The 19,646-nt window shown below is 40.4% G+C and overlaps 1 protein-coding gene and 1 long non-coding RNA gene across 2 annotated transcripts in view; one reads left to right on the forward strand and one right to left on the reverse strand.

The window, feature by feature from the left end:
- Positions 1-7,007, reverse strand: part of LOC307165092 — a 28,129-nt gene extending 21,122 nt beyond the window's left edge. Inside the window, exons 1-2 of the long non-coding RNA XR_013822405.1 lie at positions 6,935-7,007; positions 4,724-4,803 (exon numbers count right to left, since the gene is read on the reverse strand). This is a non-coding gene — a long non-coding RNA (uncharacterized lncRNA). The remainder of the gene's footprint in view (positions 1-4,723; positions 4,804-6,934) is intronic.
- A 5,054-nt stretch (positions 7,008-12,061) lies between these two features.
- sox21b (SRY-box transcription factor 21b) lies at positions 12,062-14,015 on the forward strand. Its single transcript, XM_079881812.1, has one exon. The coding sequence runs from the start codon at positions 12,538-12,540 to the stop codon at positions 13,201-13,203; it is 666 nt and encodes a 221-aa protein (XP_079737938.1). The 5' UTR covers positions 12,062-12,537; the 3' UTR covers positions 13,204-14,015.
- The last annotated feature ends 5,631 nt before the right edge of the window (positions 14,016-19,646 follow it).

Genomic DNA, 19,646 nt, shown 5'->3' on the forward strand with positions numbered 1-19,646 from the left:
TACTGAAGACGGACCCTGAAGACCCTGAAGAAGGACCATGAAGACACTGAAGACCCTGAAGACGGACCCTGAAGACCCCGAAGACCCCGAAGACGGACCCTGAAGACCCTGAAGATGGACCATGAAGACACTGAAGACCCCGAAGATACTGAAGACGGACCCTGAAGACCCCGAAGACAGACCCTGAAGACCCTGAAGAAGGACCATGAAGACACTGAAGACCCTGAAGACGGACCCTGAAGACCCCGAAGACCCCGAAGACCCTGAAGACGGACCCTGAAGACCCTGAAGATGGACCCTGAAGACCCTGAAGACCCCGAAGATACTGAAGACGGACCCTGAAGACCCCGAAGACCCTGAAGACGGACCCTGATGACCATGAAGACCCTGAAGACGGACCCTAAAGACCCCGAAGACCCTGAAGACACTGAAGACACTGAAGACCCTGAAGACGGACCCTAAAGACCCCGAAGACCCTGAAGACACTGATGACCCTGAAGACCCGAAGATACCGAAGACCCTGAAGACCATGAAGACACTGAAGACCCCGAAGATACCGAAGACCCTGAAGACCATGAAGACCCTGAAGACCCTGAAGACAGACCCTGAAGACGGACCCTGAAGACCCCGAAGACCCTAAAGACACTGAAGACCCCGAAGATACCGAAGACCCTGAGGACGGACCCTGAAGACCCTGAAGAAGGACCATGAAGACACTGAAGACCCTGAAGACGGACCCTGAAGACCCCGAAGACCCCGAAGACCCTGAAGACGGACCCTGAAGACCCTGAAGATGGACCCTGAAGACCCTGAAGACCCCGAAGATACTGAAGACGGACCCTGAAGACCCCGAAGACCCTGAAGACAGACCCTGAAGACCCTGAAGAAGGACCATGAAGACACTGAAGACCCTGAAGACGGACCCTGAAGACCCCGAAGACCCCGAAGACCCTGAAGACGGACCCTGAAGACCCTGAAGATGGACCCTGAAGACCCTGAAGACCCCGAAGATACTGAAGACGGACCCTGAAGACCCCGAAGACCCTGAAGACGGACCCTGATGACCATGAAGACCCTGAAGACGGACCCTAAAGACCCCGAAGACCCTGAAGACACTGAAGACACTGAAGACCCTGAAGACAGACCATGAAGACCCTAAAGACCCTGAAGACGGACCCTGATGACCCTGAAGACCCCGAAGATACCGAAGACCCTGAGGACGGACCCTGAAGACCCTGAAGAAGGACCATGAAGACACTGAAGACCCTGAAGACGGACCCTGAAGACCCCGAAGACAGACCCTGAAGACGGACCCTGAAGACCCTGAAGACAGACCATGAAGACCCTAAAGACCCTGATGACCCTGAAGACCCCGAAGATACCGAAGACCCTGAAGACTCTGAAGACCCTGAAGACCACGAAGATACCGAAGACCCTGAAGACTCTGAAGACTCTGAAGACCCTGAAGACCACGAAGACCCTGAAGACTCTGAAGACCCTGAAGACCATGAAGACCCTAAAGACCCTGAAGACCCTGAAGACCCTGAAGACGGACCCTGATGACCCTGAAGACCCGAAGATACCGAAGACCCTGAAGACCATGAAGACACTGAAGACCCCGAAGATACCGAAGACCCTGAAGACCATGAAGACCCTGAAGACCCTGAAGACAGACCCTGAAGACGGACCCTGAAGACCCCGAAGACCCTAAAGACCCTGAAGACCCTGAAGACCATGAAGACCCTAAAGACCCTGAAGACCCTGAAGACCCTGAAGACGGACCCTGAAGACCCTGAAGACGGACCCTGAAGACCCTGAAGACCCCAAAGATACCGAAGACCCTGAAGACGGACCATGTTCCTGTCTCCAAACACTGTTGTCGTGCAAATGAACGCCCAGAACACATTAAAAGCTTTCAGTTAGAATAATGTTGTGTTAGCGGTCACTAAGTTAATAACTAATGATCTTTATAACGGAAGTGAATCAATCAAAACTAACTTTATCTGGACAATAACTTTATTCTAGATCTGCTGTAAAGCCTAAACAATCTCTGTTACTGTAATCTCCTATTATCACTGTAAAGCTGCTTTAAAACAATCTATATTGTTAAAGCGCTGTATAAATGAAGGTGACTTGACTTGACAAACTCAAATTGCAATGTGATGTCTATGATTTGAACCAGAATAAAATGAAAACATTGAGTGATTTCAAAGAAAAACAGGAGGTATTTGCACTAATGTAACAAAATGAAAAGCAAAGGATGGACATGATATAATTTATTTGAACTTAGAGCCGATCGAGGACGGCCTGAGTAATCCGTACACAACATGAACATATGGCTTTATTCCCCACACACTCCTCAAGCCCCAAGAAACCCGAACAGCTCTCCTCTCGGCACGAGCATCAGGGCACCTGAAATATTCGCACAATGGCCTCGTCTGAATGGCTGTTTACGGCACGGGAAGGTTTCTTTCTTTCACCTGGCCTTCTTTACCTTGATCTCGCAGTGAATGTGCTTCTGGATCCCGAACCCCCCCCCCCGTTAGCGCTGATCCAAGGCCAGTTTCACAGAAGAGGACCGGGAACATATTACAGCAGCAGCGCATTATTCCGCAGAACATGTATAAACAGTCAGAGAGAATGGGAGTGCTATGTTCATAATGGAATCTGAAAAGCTTTTTGCTTTTTTTGTTCTCATTGTCTCTCCATCCTTTTCTAAACAACCTTCCCTTTTTGCCGGCTATCAATGCAAAGTTCTTTGAGAGAAAATGAAGGGCATTCATGTCGACTGAAAGGGGCTTTTAAAGTTGAGTACAGCCTTGACAAAAGGGAAGGTACGGCTTGCAGAGGCCCTGAGAATGACTCAATGTTTATAACCTTTCCTCACACACCCCCGAGGAGCTGGGAAAGAGCCGATGAAAAGATCCTTCTCTCGACACACACCAGACGCTTCTTCATTACTGAAAAACATCCAGTGTTTATATCTGCTGTTTTAGCATTTGTTGCCGGCTAGGAAATTGCATTTTCGAGCAAACCGGGATTGTTATTATTGCGTTCCGTGATTCTGTGAGCTGATCTGGCTGAACGTGCGGATGGAAATCTGCGGAGTGGGTTAAACGTGTTAATGATGAAACTACTTTTTAGGGTGTTTTAGTTCATTTTTGGAGTCTCAAGAGTTTCGGCTTGAAGAGCCCCAAACAAACAGAAGAACTTTGAGGTCTGAGAATAGTTTATAAAGCTATTTTACTACAGTCAAACACACAAAAAACTAAATGATATGTGAGAATTATTGAAAGCTTGACTGCAGCATCTTTCAATATTACAATCAATTGGAGAAAAAAAAACCTACAGAAAATTACAACAGAATATTATTTGACTAACTAATATTGTGAAATAATATTTTTAAAGAAAATATTAATAATAATAAAAATAATACATACATCCATATGATAAACATAATATTCAATTAATAATAATCTATAAACATGTATTCATTATTACCATAGATATTATAGTTATTATAAAAAAGTAGACTGAGACATGAAATAACTTTTAAGACCCAAATCCACTTTTAAAGGGATCGTTCACCCAAAAACGAAGATTCTGTCCTCATTTACTCTCACTCTAAGTTGTTTCAAAGCTGAATGTTCAGCATCATTACTCCAGTCTTCAGTGTCACATGATCCTCCAGAAATCACTCTAATATGAGGATTTGATGCTCAAGAAACATTTATGATTTTTATCAGTTTTGAAAACAGTTTCAGATTTTTTCAAAAAACTGCTTCAGATTTTTGTGGAAACTGTCATACATTTTATCTTTCAGGATTCTTTGATGAATAGAAAGTTATTTAAATAGAATCTTTTGAAACATTATAAATGTCTTTACTGTCACTTTTGATCAATTTAATGCATCCTTGATGAATAAAAGCATTAATTTATAAAAAAATAATAATAATAATAATCTTACTGACCCAGAACTTTTGATCAGTAGTGTATATGCAGTAGAGTATATGCAGTAGTGTATATGAAAAAAAAAGCTCTTGAAAGCATATTTTATGTATTTATGAAACATCTGAATGTGTGATCCTGTATGTTCCTCGATCTTTCCCTGCGCTGCTGATATACGGACTCTGAAAGCAGATTACCCCACATAATGTGGACACAGTTTTCATTTCTTGTCACCCAATTAAACCGCAATTATCCCAAGTGGAAGAGCTCAGAATGGAGTAAAAGCCTGAGAAGAATGAGCGATCGCAGCACGAGGGACTCTTTCACTGAGACGCATTAGCCCAGATCTGGGCCGGATGAAAGCCGAGCTCAGCGAGATGTGGACCAGCGGAGACCGGGTTCAACACACACTTTCTCCACGCTTTATCCCTGCCATAGAGTCCAGCATGGGGAAAGACACACAAGTGTATACAGGTTGTTTCAAAGCAATGTGGCGTTTGCATGGGAGGCCTATTGTGTCTTTCGTTTGGAAGAGGACGTGGAGCTTTAAGACCCTAATGGTCCCTGTGGATTTGTAGTTTTCTCATGCAAATATTCAGGGCACAATGAGTGGCAAAAGTGCCTGAAATCCCTGATCTTCCCACATCACAGGGGAATGAAGGTGGAGAAACACTAACACTCTCAACACTGTTTCCCGATGACGTGGCATAAAGTCTGCTTCACACTGCGGATTATTCTGATTCAAAATGTCTTTCAAAGATTTGATGCCACTTACTTGTCAACCTTCGGCAGATCATCCCGGGATTTTCACAAACGCTTTCCAGTTTTATGTGCAATGCGCTTCAGACGGTCCATCTGAGAAGAAAGTCATGCAAAATTGTGTTACAATCCTATACAATGATTGTATACAAATACATATATAAGTCATATACAAATACATAGTCAAGTCACATGTATTTTGACAGCAGTTTATATAATACAGATTGTTTCAAAGCAGCTTCACAGAAATAAACAGGAAAATAAGTTAACGTAAAATTCATCATTTTCAGCTGTAAAGTAGCTGTTAAAAATGTCATTATTCAGATCAATTAGTTCCGTGTTGTTTTAATTGCATACACAGTGCCTTATTTTTATGCTAATGAGAGAAAAAATCCTGCATATATAGTTTTTTTCTATGCACTTGATTAGCAAACTGTTCTTTCTTATTTTAAACAAGCAATGTTATTTTTTTACTTAAAAAACACATCCGTGAATCGTGATTTGCCAAGTTCATTTGGTCGACCATTACACTAGATATGCATGAACTTAAAGCAGTAAATTGAGTCCATAAATGTGTGTGTGTGTGTGTGTGTGTGTTTAATGTGTGTGACAGATGAAGCGATCATCTCTTCCTCTTCACTACTACAGTAGTTACAACAGCAAATAAACATCAGTGAACATCAGAAGGAATGATGAAAGATACAGAACATCTTCCTGAAATCAATCATATCTCATGTAATCCATCAATCAGTGTTTCAACCGTCAATAAAACAGCGAGAGAACAATAACATCACATTTACCTCAGAAACGCCTTTCAATAACCATACACTCAATAGATAAATAGATAAATAACTCTAGAGAGGAGCGTTCTGATATACAGTGTGTGCATAATTATTATGCAAGTTGATATTCTGATCATATTTTTTTTCCCAAGCACATTTGACCAATTCCAAACCACGTCAATCTTAATAACTACTATTAATTTTGTATTTATATAATTGTTAAGGAAGGCTGGAAGTGAAAAATGCCTTAGGTCATTAATGTCAACCAAATTTCAGAAAATTCCCCGGCTCAGATTTCTTATTTTGTTAATAAAACATAATGAAAGCCCAAATATTAAATGTCATAGATGTATATTTACTGAGTATTCGACTATTTTGTCAAGGAGGATCAAAATGACAGTTTTCACCTGAGATTTGAAGTCAAATTACAGAGACGTAAAAATGACTTTAGAAAGAGGCAGCATCATTATTTTATCTTTACACAGAGATTGGTAGGCCTGTTAGTTTAATATGTTTACTTTAGCAATCTCTGTTGCATTACATGCCAGCGGTGAGCGTTCAGACATGGGTTAGGTCTCGCACGAGAGGAAGAGGTGCTGGTGCTTCAAGAGTCACTCTCGACCCGTCCGTCTATAAAGCCTGTGAAACAGTCTTCATGTATTTTACTTCAGCTTGTGGTTCTTATTAAGTGTGGGTCATATTTCAGGATTCTTTACCTTAGCACAGTGTCTGAGATCCTGAGAGCTTGTTCTTCTGGAGACTAAAGGGTTCTGATGATTTCACACCTGATTCTTCACGTTAATTCCGAATCGGTTTTGCAGTTAATGTGTCTTTTCTTCTTGGCCTGTTTTTGTGTGACCCTGCTGAACCAATCAGTGTTTTGCTGTCTATTGGTCATGCCTTAATTTTGCAATGTCTAGTGTTGCATTATATTACATCCTTCTCATGAGCATTTAATAATTTTTGACTTTTTAGTGTGAGTTAATCCTCTTTTTTGGCCCATTTTACCCGTAAAATGAAACTTGCTTAATAATTATGCACACCTGTTTTTCACTTCCAGCCTTCCTTAAACATTATATATCACTTATAAAATGATTAAATACAAATTTTTTAAATAAGTTATTAAGATTGATGTGGTTTGGAATTGGTAAAATGTGCTTGGAAAAAAAATATGATCAGAATATTAACTTGCATGATAATTATATGCACAAGATTACATACTCATATTTTCACTCATAGCATTTATCATAATGTTGTTATTATTATAAAATCGACAGTATATACAATTGTATAAAATTCTGTTGTTAATTTTAACATGAACCCGCTGAATCACTCAGAAACTGGCAGCCTGATGAATGCACATTCAATATGTTCCTGAAATATTGATATATATGAAGAACCAGAGCACATAAACAACACTTAGAGATTTCCTTCTGGTTTCGTACCTTCATTTGTTGGAGGTGAGTTGAAGTTTCAGCTGAAACAGCTCTTCACTGCTTCTGTTGTTGTTCCTCTGGGATTTGACCCTTTACTGTCGCCATCTGTGGCTGAAGAGTAAAACTGCAGGGGTTTCTGTGCCATCAACAAGTTCTAGCTCTAAACTGTGCAACATTGCACTGTATTTTACTGTTACTGAACCAAATACAAACAAAAACAACCGGTTTAGCTCTGTCAACAGAGTATACGGCATAATGGCTATTAATTCAAAAAAGCAAAAAGCAAACAATCATGCAAATGATCACTTGATGTCAATGTTAAACTGGGTCCTGAAGCAAGGCTGTTTGAGAACCATTTTTTGGAGGACGAGATGGAAGATGATGATAATATCGATTGTTAAATTGAAGGACATTTTGTTTACTTCTGCATGGTGCTGTTACATAGTTAACAGCTTTATTAAAAGTGACTCTTTTATACAATATGCATGTGTCAGATTGTCTCAGTTCTCCATGTAGTGTGCACTAGTTGCTGCCTATGAACACTCTTAACAATAAAGCTTCCAACGATGCCATTGAAAAACCATTCCTGTTTTCCCAAAGAACCTCTCAGTGAAAAGTTCTTAAAGGTGACATATTATGCCCCTTTTCACAAGATGTAATATAAATCTACGGTGTCCCCAGAATGTGTCTGTGGAAGTTCAGCTCAAATTCCCTCACATCATTTATTAGAGCTTGTCAAATTTGCCCCTTTTTGGGTGTGAGCAAAAACACACCGTTTTTGTGTGTGTCCCTTTAAATGCAAATGAGCTTTAGCTCCGCCTCCATTCAGAAGAGGGCGGAGTCTTCACACGAGCTTCAGAAACTCCGGCAATAACAGAACAGGCCAATCTCACTCATCCAGAATCCCAGTATAACCAGTAGCGAGTGCAGCCTTACGGAGAGACTCAGGAAGAGCTTCTGAATGTTAGTGGAGACATTTCTGTAGTTGTTGTGGAGTTACACTGATCATCTCATCATCATGTTTAACTTCTCCACAAGTGTCCACAGTTCCTGAGGTCTTTATAAGACAGCGGTGACATGTTCTGGTCAATAGTGTTCAGTGCTCGTCTGTGCTCAACCACAGAACAGCTTCAGGCTCTGCTGGATCTTTTTAATATGCAAACATGTGAAAATATGCTTATGTTTCACTGTAGATGCTTTTTCAAAAAGCCTTTATTGTGTAAATAATGTAAAACGAAATATAGGACAGCGTCAACATACTGCAAATATTCTGCAGTTTTACTTAGCAGTTGAAGATCGATTTGATTGATTTTTGATAAACTATATTTAAATAAAGGCATTTCAGTGGTTTAAGAAGCGAAGGCCAGATTTCCTGAACCCAACATCTTCTATATGAAACTGTACAGAAGCTTTAGTGGCTCCATCATCATGGCATCTTTTATGCATTTAGTTTTAATTCATTCATTTTTATTTTAAATAGATTATACGAATTAAACAGATCATATTAAAATAACCTGTTAAACATGACATTATTCTGCCATCATTTCAGAGTTCTATAGAGCCGCACTCAAGCGTGCAAATATTCATATTTATTTACTGGGATTGTCTTAATGCATCTCACACCTGACGCTGAGTCTGGTCATGCTGTTCTTATATTGATTTGTTTATGAATTGCTCATTTTTTAATGCATGTGTATGTGTCCACAGGAGCGTCCCACAATGCACTGCTTCCCGGTAAAGAGTGTCCTATTCTCTTTCTCTCTCTCTCTCTCCGGGTAATTACAGTTCTCCGTTTGGACCGGGTGGAGATCCAGAGCCAGGATAAGCGGGAAGAATGGAGTAAAGGAACAGATAATACACCAGCTAAACGCTTGAGAATAGCGTCTGATCACGACGCCTGCGGGCGACACGACTCTGGTGTGTAAACCACACATGAACACTTGTCAGTTTATCCTCTGCTCACACGTCTGGCTCTTGGGGAATGTGATTCGTCAAACGCTCAGAAGGTCGTGTGGTAAACTAGCCTGAGGAACGCCGAGACTGATGGATGATGGAGGAACTCGCACTTCATCATCCCTCCATCGTCTGAGAGGAATACAGCACTGACCCAGGAATGATCATGTCATATTTACAGATTAGTGACATTCTGGCATGAAAAATATTTTATAAATACATGTTTATATTTTTTATTCTGCGCTTGATATTTGGATCCAGAAATCCTGCAAGACTAGAAGAGAAACAGGAGGTTATCAAAGGCAGCAGTGACAGAAACTGACAGTCCAAATGCCCGCGAGCGAACTCACTATCCGCTTTAATACAAATCTTTCTGCGCATATGATTATGCCTATAAACGTGTGGGCTGGAAATAAGGCCAAATTCTGCATCGTTTTTTAAAAACCATGACTATAATTATCCAGCCGACTCACATTCTGCATTTTTACAGAGAAATAGTCACTTATTAACTTTCTTTCACTATTGTTCTTTAGTTCAGAATTCAGCATATCATTCATTTTCATGCATTTGCAAAAGTTAACTTTCATGTAAAAAATAAAGTGCAATTATTTATCATTTAAAGCTATTTAATGCCTTAAAGTTTCATTTTAATCTGCCTTTCTGCCTAATCTTGTCTTTAAACTTCACTGGAGTGACTTCGCAGCCGAAACATCTGTAAAATAATGGAAAGGATATACTGATTATTTTCTGCCAGGACAATATCCGCTCGGTTTATGGACATTTCCTTTAAACATAAAAAAACAAAGCAATGCATAAATCAAAATACAGGTTAAACATGTGAAAAATCAATACAGACACTTCCTTCATTTCAACACTGTACATATGGCCCTTTTTAACTGCTAAAAAAAGGCCATGAAGCCCCAAAAACACAATAAAAGCTTGTTTGTGTGATCAGATCATGTTGTTTTTGCAGTGAAGTGGATCCGTTGGCTCATTTAGGAAATGCAGTTAGAGATCTGCAACTCTTGAGGAAGGAAGGGCAGCAAACGATGGAACATCTGATTAGAGTCACTCACGATCTCCTGCTAATGACAGAACGAGTCCACACACTCGAGTCTGAGGAGCTCACGACACCAGAACATGATCAGAGGAAACTTCTCACCACCATCTCCTCGTGAGACGCTCTGAACCGCTTCTTCTGCGGCTGATTCAAGATCACATGGAGTTCATGCAAAACTACTGGATGATCCCCGAGGTCCGAACATGAGCTGGGGAACCGCCTTTACACTTCCCTCTGCTGCCGCCCTGAAACGACAATACATACAGTAGTCAACATTTGATATATATATATATATGAGATAGATAATAATTTATAAGAATTATATGAAAATAAGAATTTATATTTATGAACTCTGCTATAAATCAGTCAGACCATCTACATTTGTGCATCGTCATCATTGGAAATAAGCATATCATTCAATAATTATAATTCGTAACTATTATTTGGTACACCACTTAGTTTGTATGTGCTTTTTTCCTTTTCATTTGATTAAATCACATTAAAAGGCTGCCGTGTTTATCTTGAAATGCTATAGGCCTACTATTTATGTTTTTTATTTTTTTATCATTAGCGTCTTGTTTCTGACGTGGCCTCGAGCACCGGAAACACACAGAAACGCGCGGGAAACACGTCGACACGTCAGAGTTGGACAGTGTCTGAGCTGTCAATCATCTTCTCTGACACTCGTCATCATCTGGACTCGAGGCTGAACAAAAGACATGCGTATTAGGCCGATAATAGTGCAGCATTAATCTCATTCGATAGGCGTAATTAAATTTCAGAAGCTCGATTGTCCGAATAATGCGGAGGAAACCAGACTTATGCAAACAACAGATCCAACCACTCATGAAGAGGATCACCGTTTAGTCCTTCAATACACACATGACTTTCCTCACCATAAATCTGCATGAATATTTTCTTATCTGCATCGTCGTTGCTCCCTTATTAAACGTATGATTATTAATTATGTTGCATCATCTCTGATAATAAAACTGCATATGCGACCTCTCTAAATTAGGAAGATGCTTGGAATTTCTATTTGGCTAATAATAATAATAATAATAATAATAATAATAATAATAATAATAAAAGGATCGATTATTTCTGTTTAAAAATTCTGTTCAGTATTGTCGCAATAATATTAAGAGGAAAAAGGTCTGACAACAGGTTTAATTGTAAAGTCAGTTCCCACGAGACACTGCAATTAAATTATTTTCCCACTCGTTAAACGCGGTGATTTTCACTGTGATTTTAATAATAGGGAAGAACAGAAGGTGCGGCAGAATCCACTCAAACACGAGAACTCTCAGATATATATCTGTAATTGCGCAGTCTAATATTCCTCGAGCTAATGCTCGGGTCACGGAGAATCCTTTGAAGTCTGAGAGAAAGAAGAAGAAGAAGAAGAAGTTTTGTAGATAAACACCTCGTGCTTATTAATGCGCGTCTGTTTTACTGAAAATATTCAGATAAATTAAAGAATTAACTTCCTTTCATTTGGACCGTTCAGCCACACTTTGACAGATAACATTTTTGTGATGTAATTTTGTGATGTACATATTGCACAAAATTATTATTAATTAAATAAAACATCAATTTCATTCTGTGCAGATTCCGTGCACCTTGATCTGGTATGCTTAGAAAGAGTACATGCCTAAAAAAAGTGTTTTATTATGTTATGTCTGCTAAATGTGACTCCAATACTGAACCAAACCCAACCGTTTAAATGCAAATGAATCAAAAAGCGTGTTTACACTAAATAAGCTCCCGAAATCACCTGAGAGGGTAACCATAGCAACAGTCCAGAGATTTGGGTTAGGAACATCATTGGACGGAACATTGACAAAATATATTTATGTATATTGTGTAGGCCTATGTAAAATATATTTATTTATGCATGGCATAAATATATCAGACCACAAAAACTTTTGTTTAAAAAATGTACAAGAATTTACAATTCGGATTGTGTGAAACAAACCTCAACAAACTGCAGCATTAAAATGTCCTAATTTAAAGTCGACAGTCGTTGTAAAGTTGTCGCGCGGACGGCGAGAACAGGCTGTTATTAAAGCGTGTCCTGGACACACACACACACACACACACACGATGCTGGATTGCTTTTCTCTGAGCAAAGTGAGTTTATCATTTCACTCTCGTCCTCGCGCTGGGTGGGATTGTGGAGCGCGAGGTCTGACAGATGCAGTGCGCATGCGCAGAAGCACTTCAACACCTGCCAGTGCGCGCATTACTTCACATGTTGAACTCTCGGCTGACAATCACTCGAGTTAACATTTCATCATGAGGAGAACACACACCGAGCTCAGCTGAAGAAAACACACACCGAGCTCAGCTGAGGAGGAACACGACAGATTCTTCATCCGACACTTTTTCAGGATTTATACTAACAATGCTTCTGAGAAAAACACTGCTTTCGTGAAAGTTAAAGCCGAATTACGCTTGACTTGGACTTGTTTGTCGCGCGCGCCAGAATGAAGCACTGATCCTGAAGGAACGCTTTTCCTTGTTGTTTTAACTTCGCTGACTTTAATCTCCCGTGGGTGAGTGCCAGTTCCGTGGATTTTACCTGCACAGGTGCATCATGTCCAAGCCCATGGATCACGTGAAGCGCCCTATGAACGCGTTCATGGTGTGGTCCCGCGCGCAGAGACGGAAAATGGCCCAAGAAAACCCGAAAATGCACAACTCTGAGATCAGCAAGAGACTGGGCGCGGAGTGGAAACTCCTGACGGAAGCCGAGAAGCGGCCGTTCATCGACGAGGCGAAGCGGCTGCGCGCGATGCACATGAAGGAACACCCCGACTACAAGTACAGACCCAGACGAAAGCCCAAGACTTTAATGAAGAAGGACAAGTTCGCGTTCCCGATGGCGTATAACCTGGGAGAGCACGAGGCGCTGAAGGTGAGCGCGCACCCGGGCGGCGTGCCCGAGTCTCTGATGAGCAACGCGGAGAAAGCGCGTGTGTTCTTCAACCCGGCCATGGCCAACCCGTACTCGTTCTTCGACCTCGGGTCCAAAATGCCCGAACTCTCCCCGCCGTTCTCCTACGCGTCTCCGCTGGGCTACCCGAGCGCGGGCACGGCGTTCTCCGGGGCTCACGCGCACTCGCACCCGTCACCGGGGAACCCGGGGTACATGATGCCGTGCACCTGCTCCGCGTGGCCGCCCGCGGGTCTCCAGCCCCCGCTCGCCTATATACTCCTGCCCGGGCTGGGCAAGCCGGGCCTGGACCCGTACCCGCTATGAGCCGGGACACCGGGGGGAAAGTTTTTAAATGTGAAATGAATGAATGACTACATGCAATACACGCGGAGCAAAGCTGAACATGTGATAAACGAGACATCACGTGTGTGTGTATCATGATTAGGTGGAAATTAAAGACGAGCGACTGTGCTGAACGAGTGCTCTTATCAATGTGAATAAATCTGTGAGAAATAATAAGACGCCACGGTGAGAATAACCTGTTGACTCTCTGTAATGTGTGTCGCTATTGCAGGCCGATGCTGTAACGTGATGCATTGCTATTCTGGAGGAAAAAAGTGCATTGTTTTATTTTGAAACTCAATCTTAAAGAATCCCGTTTTTTTTTTTTTTTTTTTTTTATTAAGTCTTGTTGCTGTAAATGTGTACAGTTTTATTAAACCACATCTAGTTAGTGCTCTAAACACCGGAGCTCTCGGACTAGAAATCAGATATTTGGAGTTTCGAATCTACTATTTCCATGGATGTATATGTAATATTTATTGTTAATCCAGTCAGTGAACCCTCTGTTGGCCGCGGGACACGCCGTGTTCCCTTGATATATTTGCACAGCGGGAGAACAGGAGCGCTTATAAGTGTAATTTAATGAAAAGAAACACATGAAATAACAATATTTCTGCTATTTCTGAGGGTTATTCTACATCACAGATCAATCATGCGTTCACGTAAAGAAGTCAGTCCGGTTTTTTACTAACTCGAAGTGAAATTGTATGTTATATATGTTTTGCATAATTCCACTTATATGTACTTGAAATGCCTATCGTTCATTTATTGAACAAGGGGATATAATAAAGCGAATGCGAAAAAAAAAAGAAAAAGAAATTGCTCTGTAGTTCTTGAACAAGATTTGTATCTGAAAGCCTTTCCTCGGTCGGAGCAGGTGAAGTGTAAAGTTTCCTCTAAAGGACGCTTTTGTTCAGGCTTTGAATAGAATTACTCAGAATTCTAAAGCAAGTCTTTGTAATCAAGAGCCAAAATCCTGATTTATCACAACTCGCATCATGAATAGGAAGGAAGATAAAGCTGAGGAGTTTCGCTACTTTTAATCCATACAAGCAGAAAAACGAAACCGTTCAGGCACTTAGTCGAGGCCCAAGCAGAAAAAAATAAAAGGATTTTATATAATTAAATTGTTCTTTAATTCTGACACATCGAAAGCGACGGACTTCGAGTATAATCTCCTGTTTCCTCACATATGCTCCGCGTCGGGTCCTTCTTAATGTAAACTGCTCTCATAGATTACATTAAGAAGTTAATTCATATGCTCAGACCAATTATGCAAAACTAATTTGGACTGTCCAGGGATAATTACCTTCGCCACGGTTAATTGAATCTTTTATTCTCTATTGTAAGCGCGCGATCGCGGCTCTCCGGGAACTTCCGGTTGGGCTTTAGAGAAATGACCCCGTTTCACTGGTTATGGACTGACTAATCATCAAATCACGGGCCTGTGTGGATATTAATATGCACGCTATTTACAGGAGAACTAGTCAACAACGAGTTACTAATTTCAGAGCAGCTTCCAGACTGATGCACGTTATTTTGTATTGTTTGCAACAGCAGCAAACTATTAAACATTAGTGTAGAGTAAATGCCTTTCCACTGAAATATGTGCATTTCAGTGCAGCTGTCCTTAAACACGCTCGTTTATTCTAGTGTTTAAAAAAGTGAAAATGTGCTGTTGGTGCGTACATGATTTAATTCCACCCTTACAGTGAAATATTAAACATTTATTTAGCACCTTTTACAGTTCCTGACTAAAGCATTTTCCAGGTTTTCTCCCGAACAAGCAACATTAGTAAAGCTTAGCGTCTCAGTCGAACGAAGGTCGCCGCTCCTCAAAATGACCACTTCCCCTTTTCCCTCTTTCCTCGGTTCTCCGCTTCACTCTGGGGAAAAGAGGCCCGGACTGAAAGAACTTTGTCTCCCTTCACAGGAGCGTTTAGACCGTCGAGGAGGTTTTGTCCGGGACAAACCCTGAGTTGCGAGGCCTTTGTGAGCCTGTTGTTTGTTGAAGTGGAGCTCAGCAAAAAGCGCCGGCTTTCTCTCATTGTGCTTAAAGCAATCAGTGGTATTTGGAAAACTGTTAGCATTGTGCACTTCTTCTGTGTTCATTGTTGAGGATTTCTTTTCACAAGGTTTTTTTTCTTCCCCCCCTTTTTTCCGAGCGCTCCAGCTGGCCGAGTGAATAGCGCTCGATGTGAACACGCTTTGTCCCGCGAGTCCTTCAAGTAGCCCACACTGAATAGACTGAGTTGACACTGGATGACAGTGAAACAACATAATAAAAAATACATGAGCGCATGAATGGAGCCAGGCGCATAAATAAATAAAATGGGTGACCAAAACTGGATAAACTGAATGACAAAACGGTGAAAGGGGAACAAAAAGATATTTAACACGGCAGATTAGCATTAGAAAGCCATCGACAAAGCAGAACAATTGATGAATGCGTTTACAGGCCAAGAAAGGAATGAACTAAATGGCTTTTGAATAGATATATGCTTCTTGTTTCTGGAAAGCAGATCCAGTGGGAAAGGTAGAGACGCGACGGCATGAGAAAACCTTCTGACGACTGAAAGAATGTTTCAGAAGCAAAGGTTACGAGTGTAGCCGAGGTAAGTGTAGAGATGTGCTGAAATATTCCCAGGACATTCACAGAACAATACTCCGAGTTTCCCTTCTCTCAGTTCTGTTACGCCTGCGTTACTCCTTTTCTGTAGATCATTATTAAAATGAAGTTCAGTGATTTGCTCAGAAACACAGCATTAGAGACGGAGGTCGGACGGGGATGTTTCGGTGGGTTTCACAGAACATCGATGGTATCGGATCACAGACGAGGAAAAGCCACGTTTATCCGGCCTCACAATCCTTTGAGGAACTGAACACGGACGATTGCTCTTAAAGCGCTCATTGATTTTTAGCGATTTGATCCTTTTCAGCCTCGGTAAACACTCCAGCCGTGATAATAGAAGTTTCCGCTTATGACCCAAAAACCCTTCGACACGGGAGAGATCTGAGTCCGGAGTGTAAGCGTGCGGAGCCACGGCGACACCTTCACACTGAGAGCGAGGCCTGAAGCGGAGGAGATCACTCGACGAGAGCACTGTCAAAGCTCGTAATGAATGAAATGCGTTTGCACTTCTGAAACCATTCTAGAATGAAGTACAGCCGATAAATCATGCAAAGATCTGACCATGATTTATTTTTTGGCCACTTGTTGCAAGTAATTTATCAATTTCTGCTGCCAAACATTAACAAGAACAACATCCTTCTGTCCTCACCGCGCAATATTACATATCACAGAAATACAGAAATGAAGACGCCTCCATGTTGAAGAATAAGTCAAGTCACCTTTATTCCTACAGCGCTTTATAGATTGTGTCAAAGAACACAGAAATCATGATCATGATGCTAACAGAAGAAGGACAATAGTGTCATTATTCAGATCGCTTCAGTTCAGAGTTGATCCAGTAAAACCCATAACAATAATAAGCATCATAAATGTGAACCTGAGACGGAGAACCATGAGAGAAGCTCTGGATGCATCCGACAGAAAATCATATGAGATCCGAGTCTAATCTTTCATGTTGGTGGTGAAATACTGAACAAATAATAACAAAAAATGTCCTTTATAAAATGTAAAAATAAGAGAATAACTATTAAGATGTTAAATTGTGCATGAATAATAGATCCCGGATGGAGCTCAGAGGCCGATGGGAAACTGGAAACGAGTTTTGTGAATGTTTGGTCGGATAACTCCGATCTTCCAGAACTGGTGATGTAATTCCCTGTCATTTTCCCTGAGAGAGAGAGAGAGAGTTTACAGCATCTCTAACCCTGCCTGACTCCACCAGCTCATTTAAGGCCATTAAAGTGTGAACGAGTGTGTCCTGCAGGCCTGTGTGTGTGTGTGTGTGTGTTTATGGGCCGACGGACTGTATTACCTGTAATCTCAGACACATTTCCTTCCTTCAGTTTGAGGGCAGAAACACTAAATTATCTTGCGCTGACGTTAGCTTCACATCTGGACGTGTCGAATCGCAGCTCCAGAACTCGTGTGTGTGTGTGTGTGTGTGTGTGTCGCTCAGCCCTCGGTCACTAGCACACATCACAGAACTCGTGTGTGTGTGTGTGTGTGTGTGTGACATGGACACGCTCACAGAAACACTTCTGAAAACTCCACACTTTAAACAGAAAGTGTGTGTTCAGGTATTGAACACTATAATCCACGAACAGCAGCAGAAACACAGCGTGAGACGCGACACACACACTCTTTACCTGGAAGCAGTGCATTGTGGGACGCTCCTGTGGACACATACACATGCATTAAAAAATGAGCAATTCATAAACAAATCAATATAAGAACAGCATGACCAGACTCAGCGTCAGGTGTGAGATGCATTAAGACAATCCCAGTAAATAAATATGAATATTTGCACGCTTGAGTGCGGCTCTATAGAACTCTGAAATGATGGCAGAATAATGTCATGTTTAACAGGTTATTTTAATATGATCTGTTTAATTCGTATAATCTATTTAAAATAAAAATGAATGAATTAAAACTAAATGCATAAAAGATGCCATGATGATGGAGCCACTAAAGCTTCTGTACAGTTTCATATAGAAGATGTTGGGTTCAGGAAATCTGGCCTTCGCTTCTTAAACCACTGAAATGCCTTTATTTAAATATAGTTTATCAAAAATCAATCAACTCGATCTTCAACTGCTAAGTAAAACTGCAGAATATTTGCAGTATGTTGACGCTGTTTTACATTATTAAAGGCATTATTAAAGGCTGAGCATCTTTCACATGTTCGCACATTAACACGTCCTCTGAGACTGAAGGTGTTTGTCAAGCGAGTGTGAGATATTGAGTCCGCTGATGGTTTAGTTCTGCGGCGGAGATCATATTAATTCTGCTTCTGATGTGAGAAATAGAAATGATGAATGTGAAGTTTTGGCCTGAGGAAGAGTCAGATTAGATAATTCTCCAACCTCGAACACGCTGTCAATGAAGAAGATTATTCTCATAATGAGGACGACTGGATCCCAAACTCCCACAGGATTCCTGCAAGCCTTCATCATCATCATCATAATACTGATTATTATTGTTGGGCAAAAAAATCCTCACTGGCTTCAATTTGTACGGCTTCATTTATTCATATTCCAACAGGATTATTTAAGCAAGGCCTGAATCCCACATATTATCACTTACATACGGATATAAACATATGGATTTGCCCTACAGCATTCCTTAATGCTAATCTCTTACAGTACACTGAATATAAATAAATATATATATATATATATATATATATATATGTGTGTGTATCATAATCTATATTTGAGCAATATGGGACTCAAAGCCGAATACAGTCACATCTAAAATGTGTCGCATTATCCTATTCTAGCATATCATATCCTATTCTATTTGATCATATCCCATCATATCATATCATATCATATCATATATCCTATTCTATCATATCATATATTATATAATTATTCTATTCTATCATATAATATACTATTCAAATTATTTCTGTCATCTATCATATATTCTATCATATAATATACTATTCTATTCTATCGTATGTCACTTTCTTCTATTCTATCCAATTTTATTCTATTCTGTACTTTCATATATTCTACTCTATTATATCAAATTATTCTATCATAGCATTATACCATATCCTATCCTATTCTATCAGATCATGTCATATTCTTCTATTCTATTCTATCATAAATATTATACTCTACTCTATTCTATTCTATTAAAACAATTCCAATAGTTTTAGCTGTTAATAACATGATGTATCCGTTTATTTATTTATTTATATATATATATATATAGCTAACTTGGTAATATGACTATTTAGCTGAGTGCTTGTAACCAATTCACCACTGGATCATTATATTTTATACATTTTATGACATGCAAAATATGTGAAAATCTGCATATACGTATACTATTTAATAAAATAAAATAATATGCATATATTATATTTCTATATGTTTTATGACAGAGTAATTGAGCTTGCAATCTCTTAAACACTCATTAATAAATGTCATTTTCTTGCACTTTTCTACAGCAACTGAAATCACACATTAAAGGCCCTGTGCATAACTGGAACACACACTGTAATAACACACTTCATCTGGAACACACACTGTAATAACACACTTCATCTGGAACACACACTGTAATAACACACTTCATCTGGAACACACACTGTAATAACACACATCATCTGGAACACACACTGTAATAACACACTTCATCTGGAACACACACTGTAATAACACACACTGTAATAACACACTTCATCTGGAACACACACTGTAATAACACACATCATCTGGAACACACACTGTAATAACACACATCATCTGGAACACACACTGTAATAACACACTTCATCTGG

This window comes from Squalius cephalus (assembly GCF_949319135.1).
Source record: "Squalius cephalus genome assembly, chromosome: 9".
In the NCBI taxonomy this organism is placed as follows: domain Eukaryota; kingdom Metazoa; phylum Chordata; class Actinopteri; order Cypriniformes; family Leuciscidae; genus Squalius; species Squalius cephalus.

Coding starts and splice junctions, on each gene's coding strand:
- sox21b (XM_079881812.1), top strand. CDS start 12,538: ATGTCCAAGCCCATGGATCACGTGAAGCGCCCTATGAACGCGTTCATG.